Source organism: Sus scrofa, chromosome 6 (assembly GCF_054392235.1).
Source record: "Sus scrofa isolate SSC_HxYL_T2T_F1_AM1 chromosome 6, Sscrofa_HxYL_maternal_Yorkshire_Landrace_v2.0, whole genome shotgun sequence".
Lineage (NCBI taxonomy): Eukaryota > Metazoa > Chordata > Mammalia > Artiodactyla > Suidae > Sus > Sus scrofa.
Window position 1 is genome coordinate 167,483,078 of NC_139388.1, and position 22,148 is coordinate 167,505,225.

Below are 22,148 nucleotides of genomic sequence, written 5' to 3' on the forward strand. Positions count from 1 at the left end.
CCCAGGGCCTGTGTGTCTAAAGCCACGGCTCTCCCTGCTGCTTTGAACCTCGGGGCTCCGCGCCGCAGTGCGTCAGCGAGGATGAGGCCCGGCTTCGCCTGGCACAGCGGCTCCTCCCGTCTGTAAAGTGCTCCAGTTGGTCTTGAACCTGTTTTCCCAGCGGTTCTGTTCAATCGGATGGACAAGGGTGGCATCCCCATTTCGTGTGCATGAAATCGAGGTGACGAGTCATAGGACACAGCGAAACAGGGAGAGGAGACAGCACGTATCACACAGTAAACACCAGGCAGGTGGCGCGTCTATCGTGTTCGTCCAGTTGTGCCCACGTTAACCACCTTGAGTCAAGCACCGTGTTTTCCCCCTTTACGGATGAGAAAACTGAGGGCGACCTTCCCAAGGCAGGAGTCGAAGAGCCGGGGGAAGGAGCCTGCCCCGGCTGCCGTACAAACCCCACCGCCTGGGGCCTTACACAACAGAAAGTCCTTTTCTCACAGCTCCAAAGTCCCAAAGTCTGGGGTCAGGGTGCCGGCCAGGTTGAGCTCGAAGATGGCCGTCTCCTGTGGGTCTCTGGGGGCCTCTATCCTGTGCCTGTGTCCCGGTCTCTCGTAAGGACGCCCACCCATCGCACCTTATTTTATCTTAATCGCATCTCCAAGTACGGCCATGCTCTGGGGAGTTGGAACCTCAGCATCTAAACCAGAGGGGACACAGCTCCGCCTGTGACACACCGTGTGTGGCCTGCATGGCTTCACCCAGGCCTCCTGACCGCTAACCCCTTCCCTGCCTCTGCTGAATCCTATCCCTGTGGACGTGCGTGACCTGGGAGGGGTCTCACTCCTTAAGATTCCACTGAGCCGCAGGACCCACTGCTTGGGGAGCCCTGGGAATAAGGAGCAGGAACTGGAAAAGCAGCTGTCAGCTGAGCTCATTCCATCAAGGACCTGGGGGGTCGCAGCCACCCTGGCTTCTCCCAGCAGAGCTTCCCCAAGGAAGCCGGGTCCTGACGTCCCATGCTGCCGAGGGCTCTGGAGCCCTGTGGCTCGTAGGATGGGCCAGGACCTGTGACAATGGCCCCCCCCCCCACCCGGGAGCAGGAGCATTTGAAGCGGAAGCTTCCAAAGCTTGAGAATAAAAAGAGGGGCTTGTAGCCCCATTGGAGGCCCTGATTTGGAGGCCTTCAGCCTTCCCTCCTCTTAGGTAGGCTTCTCACACATGGCGCATCTCCTCGGGGCCAGGCACCATCTAGAAACATCTAATTTCTTCCTCGGATGCAATACACCCCTGAGGCGTAGGGATCCCCAACCCCAGGGCATAGACGTGGAAGCCCAGAGAAGGGATGTGACTTGCCCAAGGCCAGACCGTTCCCCAGGGACCCCCATAAGGAGAGTGTTAGTGCTTTAAGTCACTCATTTCCAGAACATCAGAAAGCACCCAGGGCACTGGCTTAGAAGAATATCCATTCCCAGGCCCTCTGCTGGAGATTCTAATCCAGTGAGTCTGGAGGGGGTTTGGGACCCTGTCGTTTTAGCAAGCACACCAGGTGATTCTCACTCACCGGTGCAAGTTCAAGGTCGGAGGTCAGGAGGTTAAGGACATCACCCCTTTCTTCATTACCCCCAGGAGGTGTGGTGGCCACTCCTGGAAGCCTGAGCCCAGGCTGACACCTTCCTTCAGTCAGTGCCCTTTCCCGGCCTGTAGCTTGTTTCGTGCGCCCCCCTGTTGCCGGACTGAGGTCCCCGTCGCTCCCCCTTGTCTCTGCTTCAATATTGCAGAGGCTTGGCTGCCGACACCCAGAGCCAACTCTGGTTAAGCCGTAGCACCTGCCTAGGGGGAGCGGCGGGCAGGGACCTCCACCCTCAGCCTCCCAAATTGGGAGCCTTGCCTTTCGGCCAGTGCTGCTAAAATCCGTCTGATGAGTCTAACGTCCTGGGGCTGAGCTGCGACCCTCTGGGACAGGGAGGCCGAGTGAGTGTGTTGAGGGCTGTTTTATTGTGGGTTCTGTTGTACCAGGTCAGCTTCTAGCAATTATTTTTTTCTAATCGCCTGGGATCACTCACGTCTAAGGACCTATACCCCAAGAAACACAATGCATCCCAGAAAAGAAAAACAGACAAACCAACGAACAAAAAGCTCTCTCCCCAGCTCTGCTCAGTTTTCAAGGTAACGGACACCATCTCTCCGAATCCCCTGCAGCTCTCGGAATGGTGCTGCACATTAATTAGAAACCCAGAGCCCTGGAACAGGGGAAATGGCTTTGTGCTTCAATTTAATTTCTTCTCATTTTTTTTGACAGGGTCAAAGTTCACCTTTCCAGTCTGAATCTGAAAGCAAATTATAGCTGTGTCATTTTGATATTGATGTGTCCAGGCTAAAGATCTTTGGCAAACATTTCCTTCTGGGTATTGGCCTGGTTAATATCATTCTCTCTCAATCTGGGTAGCAAACACTGACTGCAACTTTGGCACATGCCAAGGACTGTGAGAGTCACCGGGAGTGGACGGAAAGGAGGAGGTGACAGAGGCACAGGATGGCAGTGATGCGGGGGACTGGGAGCCAGGGACACCCAAGGTCCTCTGGCCAGGGAGGACGGGGAGCTTAGTGAAGGAGAGATGGGTGGCTGGGCTTTGCAGGCAGCGGGCAACCACCGCAGCTGGCTTTGATTCTCACACCCATTTCTGGAGTGGGCGGCAGAAGAGCTTGGTGTTTCATTGCCCTGAGGCTCAGGATTAAATCCCTGCCTGGCCAGCTGTGTGGTCTGGAGCAAGTGATCCAGCCTCTCTGATTCTTCGTCTCTTGTCTGTGCAAGGGGGATGCAGGAAGTACCCCATAGGGTGGTTGTGAGCTTCAGAGGCGAAGGCAGAGGTGAGGTGGGAGGGGGGAGAGAAGAGACAGGCAGGGTCAGGTCCCACAGTGGCAGCACCCAGTGAGGTCACCCCCTCTGGGGTGCTGGCTGCATTGAGCAGGTCCACAAAGGCTGCCCTCTGCTGACACCCAGAAAGGGCTCATAAGCTGTCTGTTATAAGTGCCACCCAGCTCGTGGTGTCAGAGCCGGGATTTGAACCCAGGCCTGTCCGGCTCAAAGAGCCTTGCTCTTAACCTCAGCCTATTGCCACGATGACCAAAAGGAAAGGAAAGGGCCGTGGCTAAGCCCAGGGCTCTGACTTGCTCACCAGCTTTCCATCCTCTGCAGAAACGTCCCCCTGGCATCAGACGCCCTCCTCTGTGAAACCGGGGTCTCCTCTGGGCTCTGGTCCCCTCTACGTCCCGCAGCCTGCACACAGACACCCAGAATCCCCCCCTCTTCCCGACTGGGGTCCCGAGAGCAGGGAACCAAGAGCAGAATTGGAACAGCAGTTGGGACCTCACCCACGTTGGGATGTTTCCCACATGGAAAGTTTCCCTGGAACAGTAGCAGGTAGGGAATGTGTGTTAATAAACCGTGGGGCTGGCAGGTTTAAAATATTAATGATTTCTAGAATTGGAAATGCAAATAGCTGTCTGGAACGCCTCCACCTGGCATCAAAGAGAAGGGCTTTGAAAGGACGCCCTGGGGAACACGGAGATGGGAGACTATGGCTTTTGCCAGAAGACGGGGGACAAACAGACAGTCACCACCTTGTCAGGGCCGCGTCAGCACCGCTCGAAAGCGGCCCCTTCTCCAGAAGGCAAGTCCATCACAGGCTGCTGTCTGAAGATGGAGCTTTAAAGTGGGGGAGCAGCTTCTCCACCGCCTTCAATGTTCACACACACAGAGCACCTGCTATCTGGCAGGGAGGAGAGTGCGTGCCCCCTGCCACATAGGACCTTCACTCTCAGAACCAGAAGTGGGGTGAGGGGAGGAGATCCCAGCCCAGCCCCGGTCAGCCAGGTCCGCAGCTGGGCTGGCTTAGGGCCCCGACTCGACCGAAGTTAGGAGTTGGTCCCGGGAAGCTGTCACCTGTGGCGCCGTGGTACCAGCTGGTCTGGGAGCACTGCCTGCCTCCAGCCCAGCACTCTCCTTTCCCAAGCTCTCTCCCTGTTGAGTGTGCTCTCTCCAGCCCCAGGCCTTCCAATTTTCACAGGGCACCTCGTTCCTAGAGGGCAAGTTTCTGGAGAGCAGCTCCAGGCCTAAATCCTCGTGTCCCCAGCGCTCGGCCCGGGAGCGAGGGCACAGCCAGGTCGAGGTGGCTGGGACAGGACTGTCCTGACAGGCGTTCTCCTCTCCAACCCCGAGGGTGCTGTGGAGCCAGTTTGGTCCCCAGGATGTGCCCTGGCCATACCCCAAGATGTGCAGCAGGGACAAAGGGAGGGGCTGGAGGGAAGGCGAATGACACCCAGAAGGCAGCTGGCTGAGTGCCAAGATGGGGTGGAGGAGGGATGGGGCAGGCCAGGTGCCACAGCAGGGACCCAGCGCGGCCACCCCGCTGTGGTGCTAGTTGCACTGAGCGGGCCCCACATCTCAGCTGCCAGGCTGCCTTCCCCCTGCCAGAGAACGGGCAGGTGCTTCCTGCAGAGCCCCGAGGCCCAGCAGCCCACTGCCAGCCATGCCAGCTTCCTTTGGTGTGTGCATAGTGTCATAGTGTCAGGCCACTGGGAACATGTCCCAGGACACCCAGTCTCGATGGGGACCTGACCAGTTCCCAGTGTGTATCACTGTGCTCATAGACCAGCTCTCAACTGGTATATGCTTTGCCCCATTGCCCCAGAAATCCCCAGTGTCCCCAGCAGGTTCTCCGGAGACTTGACCAGGCCTTGAAGGTGGGGCCGTGGGGCTGCATCTGAGTGGATCTCAGCCCTTTCCTGCTTCCTTCTGGCTGTTTCCTGTGATCTGGGTGTGTGAGGTTATGAGGACAGAAAGCTCTGGATAAGCGAGGCACCGAGCCACAGGGGCAAGAGCGCAGGGTTTGGGAGTGAGCGACTTGGTACAGCTGCTCAGACGGGTGGGGTCCGTGGGATGCCGTCAGCCCCCTGCCTCCGGGAGGCTGCCAGGATGGGACGAGATTAGACGATGACACGCCCTGGTGCCTGCGCAGATCGGGGCTCAGCTGCACGGATCCGCCTTCCCTCCTGTTCTCGGAGGATCCCGAGTCTTTCTGGCCCCCAGTGTGCGTGTATGTGTGCCCCTCGGTGTCCCTGACTGCAAGTGTGTTAACTCTCCCCTCTTCCTTCTTGAAAGTGCCTTGCCCCCTGCTTCGCGTGCACACGACTTCCATTTCCGGTATAAATCCAGTCTGATTGCTCTGAGCTTAGTGAGTTCCCGGAGAGGCCACACCGCTATTATCTCAGTACTTCTTGTCTTGTGCCCTGCAAGGGACTGTGTCTGCGAGAAATTAGCCAATTGACGTGTGTGCGTGTTTTCTTGTCCACTCACTGCAGTGCTTCCTCCTTAATGCGAAGACCGGTGTGGTCTAATCAGAGCCATCCCAAGCCAGCTCATGGGTCCGCCACACCTCCAGGATCCTTTCAACCTGGAGGGGGCTGCGTGACCACCTAGGCCTGGCCTCTTTTACTACAGATGATGTAGTAAGAAATCCAAGATCCAGGGAGTAGCGGGTCTGGCCCCAGCGCACACCGGACCCGTGGTTCCCAGCTGGGACTGCAGAGTGTAGGGATAATTTGCTCGAGCCCCTCCCACAACCTCAGTTAGGGCAGGGGAATGGGGGCGGGGGGTGGGGGGAGTTGGGCATCAGTATTTCTAAAAGCTCCCCACTAGGTGGTTCTAATATGTAGCCAGGGCTGAAAACCAGAGAATAAACTGTATTTCTTGCCTGTGTATGTATGAGCCTCTCCTCGCTGGAGAAAAGCATCAAAGAACTGTCCATCGGAGACCAGGTCTGAGAAGGGTCTGTCACAGACCCTGTGCACTTGGATGCATATTATCGGTCAGCATTTCTTTAACAACCACATATTTATACCGGATGTACGAGGACGCTGTTCTACGTGCTTGACAAATTCCCGACTCCTTTTCCCCTCAGAGAATGCCTTGGAGGTGGGCCACTTGTGACCCCATCTCACAGAGGAGAAGACTGAGGCACAGCACAGAGAGGTGGAGGAGCTTGCCCCAGGTCACACACCCCGAGAGGGTGGGGGGCACTGCCCTGCTTGGTGCCCGAGTCCCTGCTCAGAGCCTTTGTGCTGAGGGCTTCTCTGTTCTCAGCCCGCACGTGCTCTGACCGCGCCTCCAGCCCGGACCCTCCGGGAGGAAGGGGCCTACCAAAGGGTGGGCTCGAAGCTTCCGAGCTCAGCAACAGCAGAGGCTGCCTTCGTGGAGCGACCGTGACGTACCGCCCTTTCTTACTTAGCCTCTGATGAACCTGTGGTTCAGCAACTTATCTCAGTTACGCAGCTTCAAACTCAGGTCTGCCGACTCCGGTCCACGAGCCTGGGAGTTCGTCTGGGGCAGAATTTGCACACAGCGTCCAGGTTTATCCTAGAAGCCTTATCCCAGGAGCATGTGCCATCCTATGAAAACACCCTCTGGCAATACGTTCTTGTGAATTAAGTTTTTATAATTTATTTTATTCAATCCGGTCCTGCAAACCATGAAGGCAGTAAGGATATGTAATTTCCTAACTCAGGTTAGCAGGGCTTGCTTTATTTCGCCGGCTCTAGAAAGTATCAGTTATGGAAGCAGATACAGACAGGGAGCTGCCGCAGCTCGTGCTCCCCTCCTGCGGGCCTGGGCCACCCCCGTCTTGCTGCTCCACTGGACTGCCTGGCTAATGTGATATTGACAGCCTGCCCGGTCGGACACTAAACCTTCTTTTACCACGACCTTGGTTGATCCAATTTCCAAGCAGCATGCCCAGGGCTTTAACAGCCTGCCGTGGTCTCTCTTCCATTCTGTTGAGTGCGGGCCATGGGCTCAGGGGTGGGGCTGGGGTCCAGAATTTAGGGCACAGCGTGAAGAAGTTATCCAATGACTTGTCACATGTTTCCGACCTAATGTGAAAATCCAGTTCGCTGTGAAACCTTGCTCAAGTCCCTTTCTCTCTTGGCACCTTGGCTGTAAAAAGGGGGAGATTAACTAGACCACATGCAGCTCTAAAGATCTCAGCTGTGTGACATCAGGTGCCATCCTTAACTTCTCTGATCCTTACGGTAATGGAAATATCCTCACTGGAACAAAAAGGAAATTACTGAATTACAGGGGGGTGGTATTAGGCGTCGCTGATTGCTTGGTAATCTACTTACAAGAGTGTATATTTTAAATCCTGGCCAGGTGGCTTCCGTACAGAGTTCACAACTTAGACACAGTCCTTTAGTTTCAGCCACACTAATTCAACTTCTCTGACACAACTGTTTGGAAACGGGGACATTTTGACACAGCCGAGAAAACAAAGCATTACACCGTCCGCCTTTTAATAAACGTTACCAAATAATGTGCCAAGGAGACATTTCAGGCTACCTCCCCTCCTTCCAGAATGTTCCCATCCCTGATCTCCCTTCCGACAGGGGCTCAGAGGAGAGGGAGGGGTGGTGGGGCTCGGGGTGGGCTCCCAGTCACATTGGGCCGTGAGGAGTCCGGGAATGAAGGACAGTGAAGATGAGACATGCATGGGTAGCCGGGTGGTGGGGGGGCGGGGGGAGGGGGGCGGCCGTCTGTTTCACACACTACCTGGTAATTTTCAACAGCAATTTTACATTTAAATGCAGCCATTTCAAAACTCTTGCGTCAAAACAACCATGTCAAAACGCCCTTCTCTGTCTCAGACAAAGGAAATGATTGCCAGAGAGAGATGAACAAGACAGGGCTTCTGCCCCCAAAAAGCTCAGAGTCACCAAAGGGGAAAGGCAGGAAGGAAAGAGAAGCAAATGCCTATTATGCCGCCGGGCAGTGGCTGTAGGAGCAGAAGGGCGAGGGCAGAACCCAGCAAAGACTGCCTGGCTCTGCCCGGGGTGAGAGGGGTGACTGGGGGGCGCAGGAAATATTTGTTGAAAGATGAGGAAGAGTCACCATTATGGAGGGTTTAGCTGTGACACCTGTTATTAGGGCTTGATTTGGGCGCACTTCGTCCTCAGGACTACTCAGTAGGATGCCTATTATTGTTATTCCTATTTTATGGATGAGGAGGCGGAGGCTCCCAGAGGTCCAGTCAGTGACTTTCCCAAGACCACACAGCTAGTGAGTGGCAGAGGCAGAATCGGAGAGCAGGCACGGCCACACCGAAGGTTCCGCTCACACCCTCGCGCTCCGTGGGCTCCGTCTGAGGGATGGGAGCCTCGGGGAGAAGGAACGAGGTTTACCTTGCCTCAGACTGGGGTCTGCTCTGTTCTCAGCTGGTTGATCTTGGACAATCTGCGGACCCCACGCACCTCTTCTGGCCTTGCTTCCCCCCCGCCCAGCGCATCACTCACTACCTGCGAGCTGCACTGACTGGTTCCATAAGTGTGCAGCCAGCCCGTGTGTCCGTCGGTGGCACCACGCAGATGCGGGTCCACAGCAGTTAATAAAACCCAGTCCTGCCATCGTGGGGCTGCCCTTCTTGGGCGAGGGGGCCTGAGGGGTCAGGAGCCAGCTCTGTGGAACCCAGAGGAGCCCTTCAGCCAGCTCGGAGGATCCAGGTGGATCCCTGTGTGAGGAGGTGGGGTGAGAGTCAGAGGTGAGGGTGGTGGGTGGGCAGGGGACAGGTGGGTCGGGGTGGACTGGCTTCCTGTCACGAGGAAGCTGCTGTAGGACAGGGCGCAGGAGTGTGAGCTCACTGCTGAGAAGGGAGCACAGGGCACAGGAGCTGGGGGGCGGCTGTGAGAGTTCCTGCAACACAGGATGGGGCTGGGCTTGGGGGAGTCTCCCCAGCGAGCACCAAAGTGCCTCAGAAGCGGTCCAGCCTGGGGACACGGGACTTGATGCTACCTGCTCTTCCTTTCCTCCCGTTATTGACCCTTCCTTGCCGCCCAGAGTACGTGTGACCCCCCCCCTTCACGGCTGAGTCGCGGGCTGTGCGTTCTCTCAGAGGCCACAACAACCCGGCTTCCCTGGATCCTCTGAAGATGCTGTGTGGAGAGGGAAAAAAAATTACACTCTTTAATAGAAATACTTTTCCTTCATTAAATGAAATCTCCAAAGCCCAGTAGCATTTTCGGTGCTTATATGAAGATGCCAGTGGGGATTTGAGATTGAAAGTGGTATTTTTATACAAGTCAATGAAGAGCTCAATAGGAAAGAAAGAACACGCTTCAGATCTAAATTCCTCCAGCGCCGGGCAAGACGGAGCTTCGGCTCAGGGCCTGGATCGCATCACTCCCAGCCCTACCAGCAAACCCTTTTCCTGAAGCATTTCCAGCGCTCGTGCTCATAAATATTGGTTCTCTGTTTGGGGAAATTGCATTAATGGTGTCTTTCCAAGGCAGCAAATCATTCGACTTGAATTCCTGTTCATGCCTCAAGTCCGATAGCTTCGTGCAAAACCCTGGGAACCGTGGGAGCTGGAGGCAGCAGCAGCTGCGCGTGCTCCCATTTACAGGCAGAAGAACACTTTTTGTCTGGTGTAGCTGGAGAACAATTCTTCCCCTTGGAGGCGTCAGAAGAAAGACTGATCTCAGGAGACGGAAAGACTGGGTTCAAAGTCCAGCATGACTCTCGCTAGCGGGGTGGCCTGGGCAATGCACTTGACCTCAAATTTCTTGTCTGTAATACAAGGAAAACAATACAGCGCTTTCGGGGCCTGGGGAGACCGGATCTTAATATATGGACGGTGCAGGCCCCGCAGAACCCCTCAAAGCCTGTTCCTTTCCACCACCTCTCACCTGACTGCTGTGTTACAACTCAGGCTCATCAATTTTGTGGCAATTATTCTGGCTTGTCTATTGCTGTGGAATACCCCCCCCCCCCATTGGGAGCTCACAATGGCAACTGTCTTGTATTTTGCAGAGAATCTGCCGTCTGACCACCCCTTTCTGCTCCCTGCTGCCTGGCCCTTCAGCAGGGCTGACTTCAATAGCTAATTTTACAGATGGAGAAACAGGGGTGGGAGTGGCCAGAGGGAAGGGGTCTGTCCCAAGCGACACAGCAAGTTAAGGAAAGCTCTTTACTGAACACATCACTGTGCCAGGTCCTGTGAAGGAAGGAAAAAACAGAAAGGCCCTAACGTTTGAGTAGGTGAGACCCCCGGTTGGCAAAAAAAAAAAAAACCACTGAAGGGATTGACTTTATATGCTCAACAGCTGGGTGCTTTGGCCCCTCAGCAGCACCAGGCTCGAAAGTCTGGGGAATCTGGCCCTTCCTCGCCTTCACCCTGGCTTCCTCCTCCACCAGACAGGTGTTCTCGCCTCTCACGGGGCTGAGGGAAGCTTGCCAGCAGCTAGTAGTTGCTCAATAAATGGCGTCCGTTAAAAGGATTAGTTCTCTGCTCTGCCTCCAGGTACCCCAGTACCCGACCCATCAGCCCTCATTGCCAGGAAAGCAGGAGAAGGGTCTGATTGTGACTAGCAGGCAGGCTGAACTCGGCGCCTTTCAGTGTGGAAAAATCCATTACGGAGAAGTCATTTGTCAAAGCCAACTGTTTGGCTGCTTTAATTTACATATTTTATCAAGTTTGATTAGAATGTATTGTCTTCGACTTTCATCCTCGCTTTCACCTCTTCTCGCCCTCTTTTCCTGGGGAAACTGTTTTTTTGTTGTCCTTGTTGCAAAAGGGCACCTCTTAATTCAATTTGCATTTGCTAATAAGCCTGAAACTGAACCTGGTGAGAAATTTCTGGAGGCTGGGAGAGATGAAAGGCGGAGCTCGGAGCACGTGTTAGGCAAAGCCGGGGCCCTCAGTTCTAGCCTGATGTGCTCACACAACCAAAGGGCAACAAGCACTCGAGAGCTATTCCAAGAGGATTTATTGTGCGCCTTCTGTGTGCAAGGCCCTGGGAGTACAATTTGGGAAGAAGATGCAAAGGCACGGCTCTAATGCTGAAACGCTACATTCATTCTGCTCTAATGTTCAACATTCTACTCGCATGTTAAAACTCTAGTGGCCTCGGTTTCTGCATCTCTCAGGCCGGGTGACCTCGCAGGGCCTGTAGGACCCTCTTTCTGAGCCCATCCTGTGTCTTGGGCACAGACCCAAGGCATTGTATTGCCTCTGTTCTTACAACACCCCTGTGAAGCTGTTAGCATCACCCTCATGTCACAGGTGAGGAAATGAAGGATCCAGAGCTCACGGTCACGTGTGGCAGGGTTTGGATCGAACCCTCCCTCTACCTCTGGCATTCAAGTTTACAACCGCAAAGCCAGGCTTGATTTTTCTTCGCTCGTCTTTGAGCTCCTGGATGGCAGGGACAGGGTCTGAGTCCCCTCTATGTCCCCAGAGTTTGGCATACGGTCAGTGTTGGAAAAGCTGCAGAGAAGGGAACTAACAAAGAAACTCCTTTGTGCTGGGCCTTCTGGTCTCTTTGGCCTCAGCCCTGCCGGCTCTCCTCGGCCTCCGCAGCTGAAGGCTGGTGCAGCACCACCCAGATCCCTCCCCAGTACCAATTCCCCCAGTTCCCAGGAGCAGAGCGCTGCTGCCTGACAGCTCACAGCTGAGCTCCCCCTGAAACTACACTCAGCTGAAGGAAGCAGCCTTGCCTGGGGCTCCACCCCAGGACTTGCGGGCCGCCCACATCCGCCTCCTGCCCACGCCAGACACAGAGCCAGCCCCGCTGCCTCTTGGAACAGCGATGCCGGGCCCTCCTGGCCCAGAGCTCCCCACGGGACTGATTAAAGTCACTGCAGAGACGGTCCCGATCCTGCCTGACTCCCTGCTCACACGGGTCGTGAAGAGCCGTGCCCGGGAGGCCTCGCGCGCTGCCATCTCGGCGTCTCCCCAGGAGCCCTGACCCTGGTAGGTACCCTGAGCAGGTGGCTCAGATTCTGATGTTTGGAGGAGCTTGGAGGATGCTGGGGTCAAAATAGATGGTGGTGGGGACAGCCATCCTGCCGTGACCTACCCGGAAGGCTGCCTGCCTGCCTGCCTGCTCCAGGCCCAGAGGCCCAGCCCAGCAGGGCAGCCTGGCCAAGGGCCACTGCCCCTGTGACTGTCGAGGGGACGACTGGCCCGTCTCCTCTGTATCTCAGGCCCGTCACTTTCTGGCTTTCTTCACATCCCTGGCAGGCACCCCCTGGGCGCTTTCCAAGCACCCGTCTGCATGGACGTGCCCACCGCAGCCCAGTGGCAAGAGAGGTGGCTGTGTGGGCGCTGGAGCTCTGTGCCCTGGGTTCCAGACCTGGCTCACACGCTCTCTCGCTGTGTGGCCTGGGGCAGGTCGCTTGCTCTCTCTGGGCCCCTCCCTTCATCTTCACGTTGAGGCCCTTCCACTTAGCAATTCCCCGAGCCTGGCAGTTCTACTGGCCTCACGGGGCTTCCTTTAAGTCGGAGGCCTCCTGACTGAGTTTTGAAGCCAAGAGAGCCGCTTTCCTATGTGGCAGACAACACGAGGCCGAAGCTCCTTCCCAAAGGCCTGAGACTCCACCATGACTGCTTCCTTTCTCCGCAGGAGCGTTTCTCTGTCATGAGCAGACTCTTTGCAGTGATAACCTTTCTTCTTTCCTCCCATCGCATCGAGGGTAGCAGATGCCGTCCCTAACCTTGGCGCATGGCTCTGTCTCCCTCACAGATATGAGATTTTAGCCCTGAGACACCTGAGCCTCGCTGAGGGCAAGTGACCCAGAGGGCAGGGGGGCAAGGAAGTGGGAGACCTGAACATAAACTTGGCCAACACCGCTGTTTCTCAAGGTGACGGGAGGCTCAGAAGAGCAGGTGCTGGGCATCAGGCAGAACAGATCTGAGCTGTGGCTTTCGGCCCTGCCTGAGCGAGGCAGCGAGTGACCTATGGCCAGATGATGGGTCCAGATTGAACTCCGTGAGTTCAGAGGCGGCTGAGGGCACTGTGGTCTGGGGGGGTCTGGAAAGATTTTTGGAGGAGTTGGGGCAAAGATGGGACATCTATGGCATTGAAAGTTTGCTTGGAAAGATCGTGACACAGCCAGTCTGAATAGAGCAGAACATTTTATTGGCATTTATAGAATATTCAACCAGGGGCTGTTTTCCTCTGAGGAGATGTGGGAAGTTTGGTGACATCTGGAGCTGGTTTGATTGTCATGTGCGGGGGAGGGGTGCGTCGGCATCTAGTGGGCCGAACGAGAGAGTCGGCCTTCGGGGCGCGGCGCAGGGCTCCACGCAGTCAGTTACCGGCTGGCCACGTCCACGGGTGCCGAGAAACCTGTTCCCGTGGCTTGTGGCTCAGTAAACGGGACCTGCTGTCACAGGCACAGCCAGGAGCAGGAATGGGACATCTCTCACTTAAGGCTCGTCTTGGGAGCCAGCGATGATGATTTTCATTTTACAAGGAGCTGAGGCTCAGAATGTATAAGGAATTTGCTCAAGGCCTCACAGCCAGTGATCTCAGAGGCCTGGCTATGAGTCCTGGTCTGTTTGCCCAGGAAGCCAGCGGGCTTTCCACCTGACACTCCTTCAGGGAACAGAGGATACGCAGGGGCCAGCGACCTGCCCAGGGTCCCCCGTCCAGCTCGCCCTCCTGTCGGATTCACCCTCAGTCACTTGGGCTGAGTCAGCCCCGAATACTTTTGCTTTCAACAAGTCTCATCTCTGCCTGATGCAGTCACTCACCGGTCCTCCAGGGCCTCCGAGAAAGCTCGATCCATGCCTCCTAAACCTACATTTCTCATAAAATTACCTACAAGAAACCACGCACCTTGAGCCTGTTCTGACGTAATTCGCAGCTCCTCTTCCTTCTTCAGGGTCTGTATCAGCAACAGCGTGAGAGCCTCCCATCCGCTCAACATGACGTATTTTCCAGGGAAAATCATTGTGCTGATGAAATCCGATACAAGACAGCGGAAACATCAGGGGTGGCCTGGGACAAGTCCTGGATGGACGTTCGTTTCCTCTCCCCCTCCTCGGGGGAGGCCCAGCCACGCAGAGTCTGGAAGGCTGAGCAGGAGGGAGCCAGGCAGATGAGCTGGGGGCTGGCATTCTGGGCAGAGAGGAGAGCGCACCCCCGGGAGTGGTGGTGTGGCGAGAACTGTCCTGCTCATGGGACCTGCTTGGCCCCAAGTATGAGAGACAAGACTGCAACTACGCTGGTTTGGAAACCAACAGGAGGGCACTTTGCTTTCCTTTTCTTTTTCTTTTTTTTAAAGTTTTACCCAAGGGTAGTTGATTAAGTTGCACTAATTTCTGTGGTTCAACAAAATGATTCACTTTTACGTATACACACAGCCATTCTCTTTTAGGTTCTTTTCCAACATAGATCATTACAAAATATTGGGTAGAGTTCTCTGGGCTATACAGCAGGTCCCCGTTGGCCAATCATTCCATGAACCTCAGTGTGCATATGCCAAATCCCAACCCCCCCCCTCGTCTTTCCCTCCTATCCCCTCCCTTTGGTAAACATGAGTTTGTTTTCAAAGTCTGTGAGTCTGTTTCTACTCTGCAAATAAGTTCATTTGTATCCATTTTTTTTTTTTTAGGTTTCACACATAAGTGAGATTACATGACATTTGTCTTTCACTGTCTAATTTCACTTAGTATGATAATTTCTAGGTCCATCTATGTTGCTGCAAATAGCATTATTTCATTCTTTATTATGACTGAGTAATATTCCATTGCGTGTATGTACCACATCTTCTTTATCCACTCCTCTGTCGATGGACATTTGGGTTGCTTCCGTGTCTTGGTTATTGTACATAGTGCTGCAGTGAACATTTATATGTCTTTTTGAATGATGGTTTTGTCCGGATAGATGTCCAGGAGTGGGATTGCTGGGTTAGACGGTAGTTCTGGATTTGGTTTTCCAAGGAAGCCCCATACTGTTTTCCATGGTGGTTGTACCAATTTACATTCCTCCGACAGTGTAGGAGGGTTAGGAGGGCACTTTCTTGACTTCCTGATGCCTTCAGGGATGATAAAGTCAAGAAAATGAAGAAGACTTACCTGTTTTAAAAGCGCCTTCTCCTGTCGCGACATTCCCACTTCTGTCCCAGTTCCCCGCCCGCTTCTTCCTTCACGGAGCACCTCAGTCCCTGTGACAAGTTACTGTCAGGAGAGGTGGGGAAACCAAAGTGACAGTGTGTGCTTCTGGGAGATGTGTGTCCTCAGAGGCCTCAGATGCATGTCCTGTCCTCTGGGTCCTTGTGGCATCTCGGTTGGTGCTCCCAACAAGCACAAATCATGGATAACTGAGCAGACGGCTGGAGGCTCACTTTCCTGACACCAAGGTTGTGGCTCTGGGCCTCACTCAGCCTCGGGGTCAACAGAGGCGATGCAAAGTTTCTCACATTCTCCTTCAACCAGGGAGGTGGAGTTATCTCCAGGGGCATGGGTTAGTTATCTCTCACCGCCTAACACAGTACTTCAGAATTCAGCCTTTTAAAACAACAAGCACTTATTATCTCTCCATTTCTGTGGGTCAGGAATGCGGGAGCAGCTTAGCTGGCTGGTTCTGGCTCAGGGTCTCTCCTGAGTCTGTAGTAAGTTGACGGTCAGGGCTACAGTGCGTCAGGGGCGTGGTGGTCCTTTCTGGGGGCCTCTCCACAGGCCACCTGGGTGTCCTTCCGTCTCGGCTGCTGGATTCCCCCGGAGTGACTGAGATAGAGAGAGAGATCATCCCAGATGGAAGCCACTGTTTTTTGTAGCCTAATTTCAAACCCAAGCATCATCACCTCTGCAGTATTGTTTGTTAGAACAAGTGTCTAAGCCCAGCCCACTCGGTGGGGGAGGGAGCTCACCTGGGAAAAAGGATTGACGAAGGACCTGTGGATGCATTTTTAAAACCACCACCAAGTTCCCTAGTGGCTCAGCTGGTTAAGGATCTGGGGATGTCACTTCTGTGTGTCTGGTTACTGCTGTGCTGTGGGTTCAACCCTGGCTCAGGAATTTCTTCATGCTGCTCCCGCCCTCAGACAAAACAAAATCAAAACAGAAAACCACCACAAGGACCCTATGTCATCTCCAAGAGGTGAATGACACAGTGGCTAAGAACATACATTTGAGATTCATAAAGATCTGGGTTTGACCCTGGCCTCCATTTTGCTCCTTAGGCAGGTCCAGACACGTCACTCACCTTGATAGATCTCAATTCCTATATGGGGTAAGAATCAGGTATTGCATTGGGTTGCTCTGAAAATTAAACGAGATCATACATGTAAAGTGCTGGCATAGATAAATATGGAATAAATACGGCTTAATGGCTCTGGCAGCTGGGTGATATTATTGTCCTCCTTCACAAGAGGCAGGAGGGCATAGAGGTAAGAACACAGGGGGAGTCGGACTGCCTGGTGGGACTCGGGCTCTGCCAGCCATTAGCTGTGGGAGGCAGGGTGAGCCACTTAATGTTGCTCGGTCTTGATTTTCTATAAAATGAAGAGAACGATAGCTAGTACCTAATAGGTGCTCAATACATATTTTATGAATAAAGAAATGGTGGCTGATAGAGGGATACCATCCGTCTATAAAGGAGTGTGTGTATATGTGTTTGCACGTGCGTATGCGTGTGTATGCGTGTGTGTGCTACACAAAGAACATTTGACTCCAAACACCTTCTGCTGGCTAGGGATCCTGGTGTGGCTGTCCCAGCTCCACTTCAGCGTACCCCGCACCCCTGAGCATGTCCCCACCAAAGCCCCCAGCTTTCTCTTCCCTTACATGGTGTTCTTGGTCTCATTGTTCAGCTTCTTTTCCACCCTGGCTTTGTTCAAGCATGTGCTTCCTTCATCATCCCTGCTGCCTCCACCAAGAATATGTTTAATTGGCTTTGCCTGAGTCTGGGGATTTGGTGATGGGATGGGGGGGACATGAAGGGGGGGGTGTCCCGTGTCACACCACCTCAGAGCTGCTGCATTACCTTAAATTGATTTTGCAAATGAAAACTAAAAGCTAAGCAAAGACGATCCATCCATTTTGCCTAAAGATGATTATAATGCTCTTTTACGGCCTCCTAAATGACAAAGCAATTTGTTACCTGCCTGCATCAACATTTGCTTATATTAGCACCCGAGATGCTTGATTTTTATTAGCCCCATGTTATCATTTTATGAAGACGCAGGGGCTCAGTAAAATTAGTGTGCAAATGGAATGCCCCTTTTGCATTTCCCTGTGGTCAGCAGAAATGCTGAATGCAATTGAGTTGATACCAGGTCAGGGGAGACATCCATAAAGGTAGCCTTCACTGAGGCCCCGTGCTGCCGTGTAGTATTTCTCTGCTGCTGGATAGATGGGGTCAGGGTTAGACAGTGTTTTTTTAAAAGGGCTTGGTGGCATTTTGTTTGGTGTTTTTTAAGTGAAGAAGCAATATAAATACTGAGACACAGCTCAACTCCCACCAGCAATGAGGGATGAAATCAAACGCTCTTTTGTACATTGTAGATGGAAACGCAGTAGATGTAGGATCTGACACCTCTGTTTGTGGGTCCAGGAGGAGACAGCGAAAGGCGCTGGGTTCTGCCACGCTGGCTGCAGGACCTCCTTCTCTTAGCCTCAGTTCCCGCATCTGTAAAGTGGGATTGATTCTCTCCACCTCACAGAAACATAATGAAGATGAAATAAGATATTCTGTGTCTAAATTTCTCCATAAACCGTCATCTACATGAGTATTTTTTACTTATTAATTCAAAAGCCAGTTCGTGAGCATGTATTCCACACAGGGCCCTGGGAAAGACATTAAACAGACTCCCTGAAAGTCACAGTTTCTCCCACAATGAGCTTGTATGCAGTCCAAGAAATGTTCAGGTATCTACCTCCTCTTTTAAACCATACGCTTCTTAAGAACAGGTGAGCTTTCTCTCTCTCCTTTTGCTCTTTTTATTATTATTTTTAAAGTATAGGTGATTTGCAATGTTTGGTCAAGTTCTATTGTACGACACAGTGACCCAATCTCTCACATTCCCCTGTGCTGTACAGTAGGCTCCCGTGGCCCATCCATTCCAAACATGACAGTTAGCGTCCCCCAAATGCCTGTCCGTCCCGCTCCTTCCCCTTCCCCCCCAAGTCTGCTCTTCTTGGCCATGATCTGCTTCGGTGTTTGTTTGTTTGTTTGTTATTTTTAGACAGGATCATCTGTTCCATATTTTAGATTCCACAAATAAGTGCTAGCATATGGCATGTGTCTTTTTCTTTCTGGCTTTCTTGACTTAGTATGAGAGTCTCTACTCGAGATCCATCCATGTTGCTGCGCATGGCATTAGCATTAGTCTCCCTTTGCTCTTAAAGGTGCTTAACGTAGGGTGCTTCCAGAGTCCCCCCCAAACCCCCACATGCTTCAGATTCCCCGAACCTCCGTCTCAGGGAGACCCTCCCGCTCTGTTCAGGACACCCCTCTCTGCTCTTTGGTCTGGGGTGGGCCTCACTAGCTTCCCTTTTCTCGTGAATTAGTCTTGCGCTGATTCTTGTTCAGGGTCTGCAAACAGTTGTTACTTTGTCCATTCTTCTCGTCGCTTAAGATGAACGAGAAATCCGGTCCCACATGGTTCACTACGGCCATGGACTCTAATCTCAGTTCTGCTCTGCATGGCTCTGTATAACTTGAACAAGTTCTGTAACTTCTCGGAGCAACGGTTTCTGCCTGGGTAAAAGGAGTCTTAACTGTCATGTTTTTGTAAGGATTACAAATAATGTGTATAATGGGCCTGATGCAAAAGGTACTAATTAAATGGCAGCTGCTACTATCGCTTTACTAATATAGTAATAGTAGTAGTATATTACTATTACTAAAATGACTAAATGGTAATGTTACTATTTCTTTACTCCATCAGTTACTGACTAGTTACTGTGTTCCAGGCCATATGTGAGCTCATTTAATTATGACAGCAGCCCTATGAAGACAATATAGTCATCCACGTTTATAGATTAGCCCATGAAACTCAGAAAGGGATATGAAACTTGCCTCGTTTCGTGCTGAATGGATCTGGGATTTGACTTTCCTCATGTGACTTCTTCAGATGATTATAATAGGAGCCTGATCAATTGCACCAAAGGGCAGGAAAGGAGTTGTTCAATACTGGCTAACCAGGGGCAGCCTGCGATTAGTTCGTATGGCTGGCCCTTAATGGTTCTAACCCAATGATTTAGGATAAATGTAAAGCGACCCTCCCATTCCCTCTCCCCTGCCCACGCACATACACCAAACCCCTTGTCTCAGCTTTCCCCGTTTCCCTTAGCGACCTTCTGACGTTGTATCTTACAGACAACCTTCGAGAGGGAGCAGAGAAGAAGGTGGTGTTCATTACAGGACGCGTCCACCCAGGGGAAACACCCTCTTCATTTGTGTGTCAAGGTGAGTGCCAAGACCCCGTGGGCATCCTGGGCCTACCCGCCACCTGCAGCTGGGAGCACTGCCCGTGTGATGTGCGGGTGGCCTCTGCCACAGTATGGCCACGTGCAGAGTCATCTCGGATGAGAATTCACTTCCAAAGAGGCTACCTCTGACCTCCATTAGAATTTATTTCTCTAAATATTTATTGAATACATGCATGTCTGGAAGAACGGATGAGTGAGTGGATGGATAGGTGCATGGATAAATGAATACATGGAGCTGAAGGAAGTTCTCTTGTTCCTCTTGTCTGGAGGAAGCGTCACAGAGTCATTGCTTCCCAGCTTTGTTTTCCTTGTCTCTGGGGGTTTACAAAAATAAGAAAGATGGCCTTCTCTCATCCACCATTACAACAGGGAAGGAAGGAAGGAAGGAAGGAAGGAAGGAAGGAAGGAAGGAAGGAAGGAAGGAAGGAAGGAATTATTAGCCTGTGTTGGTTAGGGTGCAGTAGACTGGGGAAGTGAGGGTTGAAAATTATCTAGGACTCCTTCATTCAATCATTCGCTTCACCAGCAACACTGGAAATAACTATCGCAAGCAAGGGATCCCAGCTTCGTATCACATGACCAGAGTTAAATGGGTGGTAATTTTTCTTCTCAAATCTCTCTCTTTATAATTGAATTTTTATTTATTATCATTTAATCCATATAAATGTATATTTAGTCAACAGTATATACATGCATATATTCAGTTAGCAGTATAAATAGGTTCAATATATAGTATATAAATAATAATGTAATGAATGCCCAGGTTCCCACCAGCTTAAGAAGCAGAATATTATCTACTGCTTTTAAATCCTCTGTTTTCCTTCCTTCCTCGTCCCACAGTTAATTAACCGTCATTTTGAATTTTTTATTTGTCCCTCTTCATAGTTTTACTACACATGCAAGCTTTCCTAAAACATGTATTTCTTAGTTTTGCATGTTTTGGAGATTCGTAAACATGGCATCATTCTGTATCTATTGGAGTTGTTTTGCCCAACGTCCATGTCAGTGAGTAGAGCTGTCATTCACTTGTTTTTACCCTGTGTTCCATTCCATGTCTGCCTTTGCCTCAACTTACCTATCGATGCTCCTGAGGATGAATGGAGAATATATGCCCGAGGGTGTCTAACTGTGGGATGTAACTGCTGGGTCATAGGTTGTGTGCTTCTTCGACCTTACTGAACATTTCCAAGTTTCTCTCTACAATACCCACCTTGACACCTCCACCATCAACATATGCCCTCCTGCCAACCCGCAATCTTACCAGTGATTTCACATTTTTACCACATAGCAGGTGTATTGTACATACACTACGTGATACTATGTGTGAGCCCAGCTTTGTTCTAAGCACTGTACACATTTTTATTTTATGTTAGTAATATATTCTGTTAATTCAATCTAAATTCTTTGATTTATTTTGATTATACATAATATTTGGATTATTCTTTTTCTATGTCGGAGGAGCTAATATTAACTATATTTTTACGTGTGGGAAAACTGAAGTTTGGAATGGTTAAGTGATCTATCTTATTTTAGTCTCAAAATGACCCTGAGGTCAAAGAGCTATGAAAAAAAAATTCACAGAGGTTCTATAATTTGAGAGATGCAGCATGCTGCCGTGGAAGTATCCATGACTGGCCATCGATCTTGGGGCCAGATATTGGCTCTGCCACTTCCTAGAAGTTCGGTTTCCTCAAACATAAAAGAAATGATGTCAATATCTATCTGTAAAGGCTGCCGTGAGGCTGGCATGAGACGAATGTAAACATACACCCAGTCCTGTGCCTGGCACACAGCAGATACTCAACAAATGTCGCCCCCTTCCCCATGGGATCTGAGACGACGAAGCAGGTAGTCTGCTGTGTAAACTCTGAGGCACTCTACAAATACGGGCTTTGTTTTCCCTGTTCGTATTCTGGCAGGGCTTGGGTCAGGCACCACTGCCTCCCTCTCTTTGTTTCAGACAAGGAGGCTGAGCTTCAGAGAGAGGAAACAGTTGTCCAAAGACAAGTAAAGGCATGGCTGGGGGTCTCAGCTCCCACTCCAGCCACCTTAGCTGATGCCTTGCCGTTCTCATTTCCAGCCTTCTGCTTCCCGGGCACTGTCCTTGCAATAACCTCTCCCAGGTCCCTCCTGGTTGTACCAACCCCTTTACTGGAAGCCATCTGTCCGTTACTAAACTTGGCAGCAGCACTGTTCCCCTAGCTGATCAGATGCAACTATTTTGTCCTTGTTGTGAAAAGACAGTAGTCTTACTCTCAATACTTCCATCTCTGGGAGCCCAAAGTCCCGTGCCCACCTCCTCCATGGGCAGCAGAGGACAGGGGCACCATCCCCTTTCACAGACAAGGTCTGAGACACAGAGAAGTCGGGTAGATCTCATTACCCTGCTTTTCCCCAAGTGGAATCGGGATGGTGCCGAGTTTACCAGCAGACTCAGTGCAGTCCTGTAGGCTTTCAGTCAATGTTTTCTCCTTGGCAGAGACTTTGAATGCCTTTACCTTCTCAAGATCAACTCCAAACTCCTTGGTTGACACTCACAATCTTCCAGGATCTGGGTCTTGCAGGTGGCCTTGGCCTCATTACATCCAATCCCCACCACATCCCCGGGATGGACGTTCTTCCCCTACCCCTGGGCCTTTGCACCTGCTGCTCCTTTGCCTAGGAGGTCCTGTGCCCACTTCTTGCCATCTGGCAAACACCCCTCATCTCCCAAGCTTCACTCCCTTCAGCCCACTGCTTTGCGCCTGCCTTGTGGGTTAACCCGTGGTCATCTTCTCCCTCTGATTTGTTATGCATTTTATTTCTATTGGTGACTCTCTTTAAACTTGAGGCCTATCCGAGTCTGCCATTTTCCACATCTGTGAAATGGGCATTACTTTGTTCATC

At 52.0% G+C, this 22,148-nt stretch overlaps 1 protein-coding gene across 14 annotated transcripts in view; it reads left to right on the plus strand.

Moving 5' to 3' along the window:
* The window catches only part of LOC100737108 (AGBL carboxypeptidase 4), a 1,252,169-nt gene that overhangs the window by 1,091,286 nt on the left and 138,735 nt on the right, over positions 1 to 22,148 (plus strand). For all 14 annotated transcript variants that reach the window (XM_084965126.1, XM_021097823.2, XM_084965119.1 and 11 more), the window contains one exon: positions 19,150 to 19,239. In XM_084965126.1, coding sequence (XP_084821252.1) covers positions 19,150 to 19,239 — 90 coding nt within the window. The remainder of the gene's footprint in view (positions 1 to 19,149; positions 19,240 to 22,148) is intronic.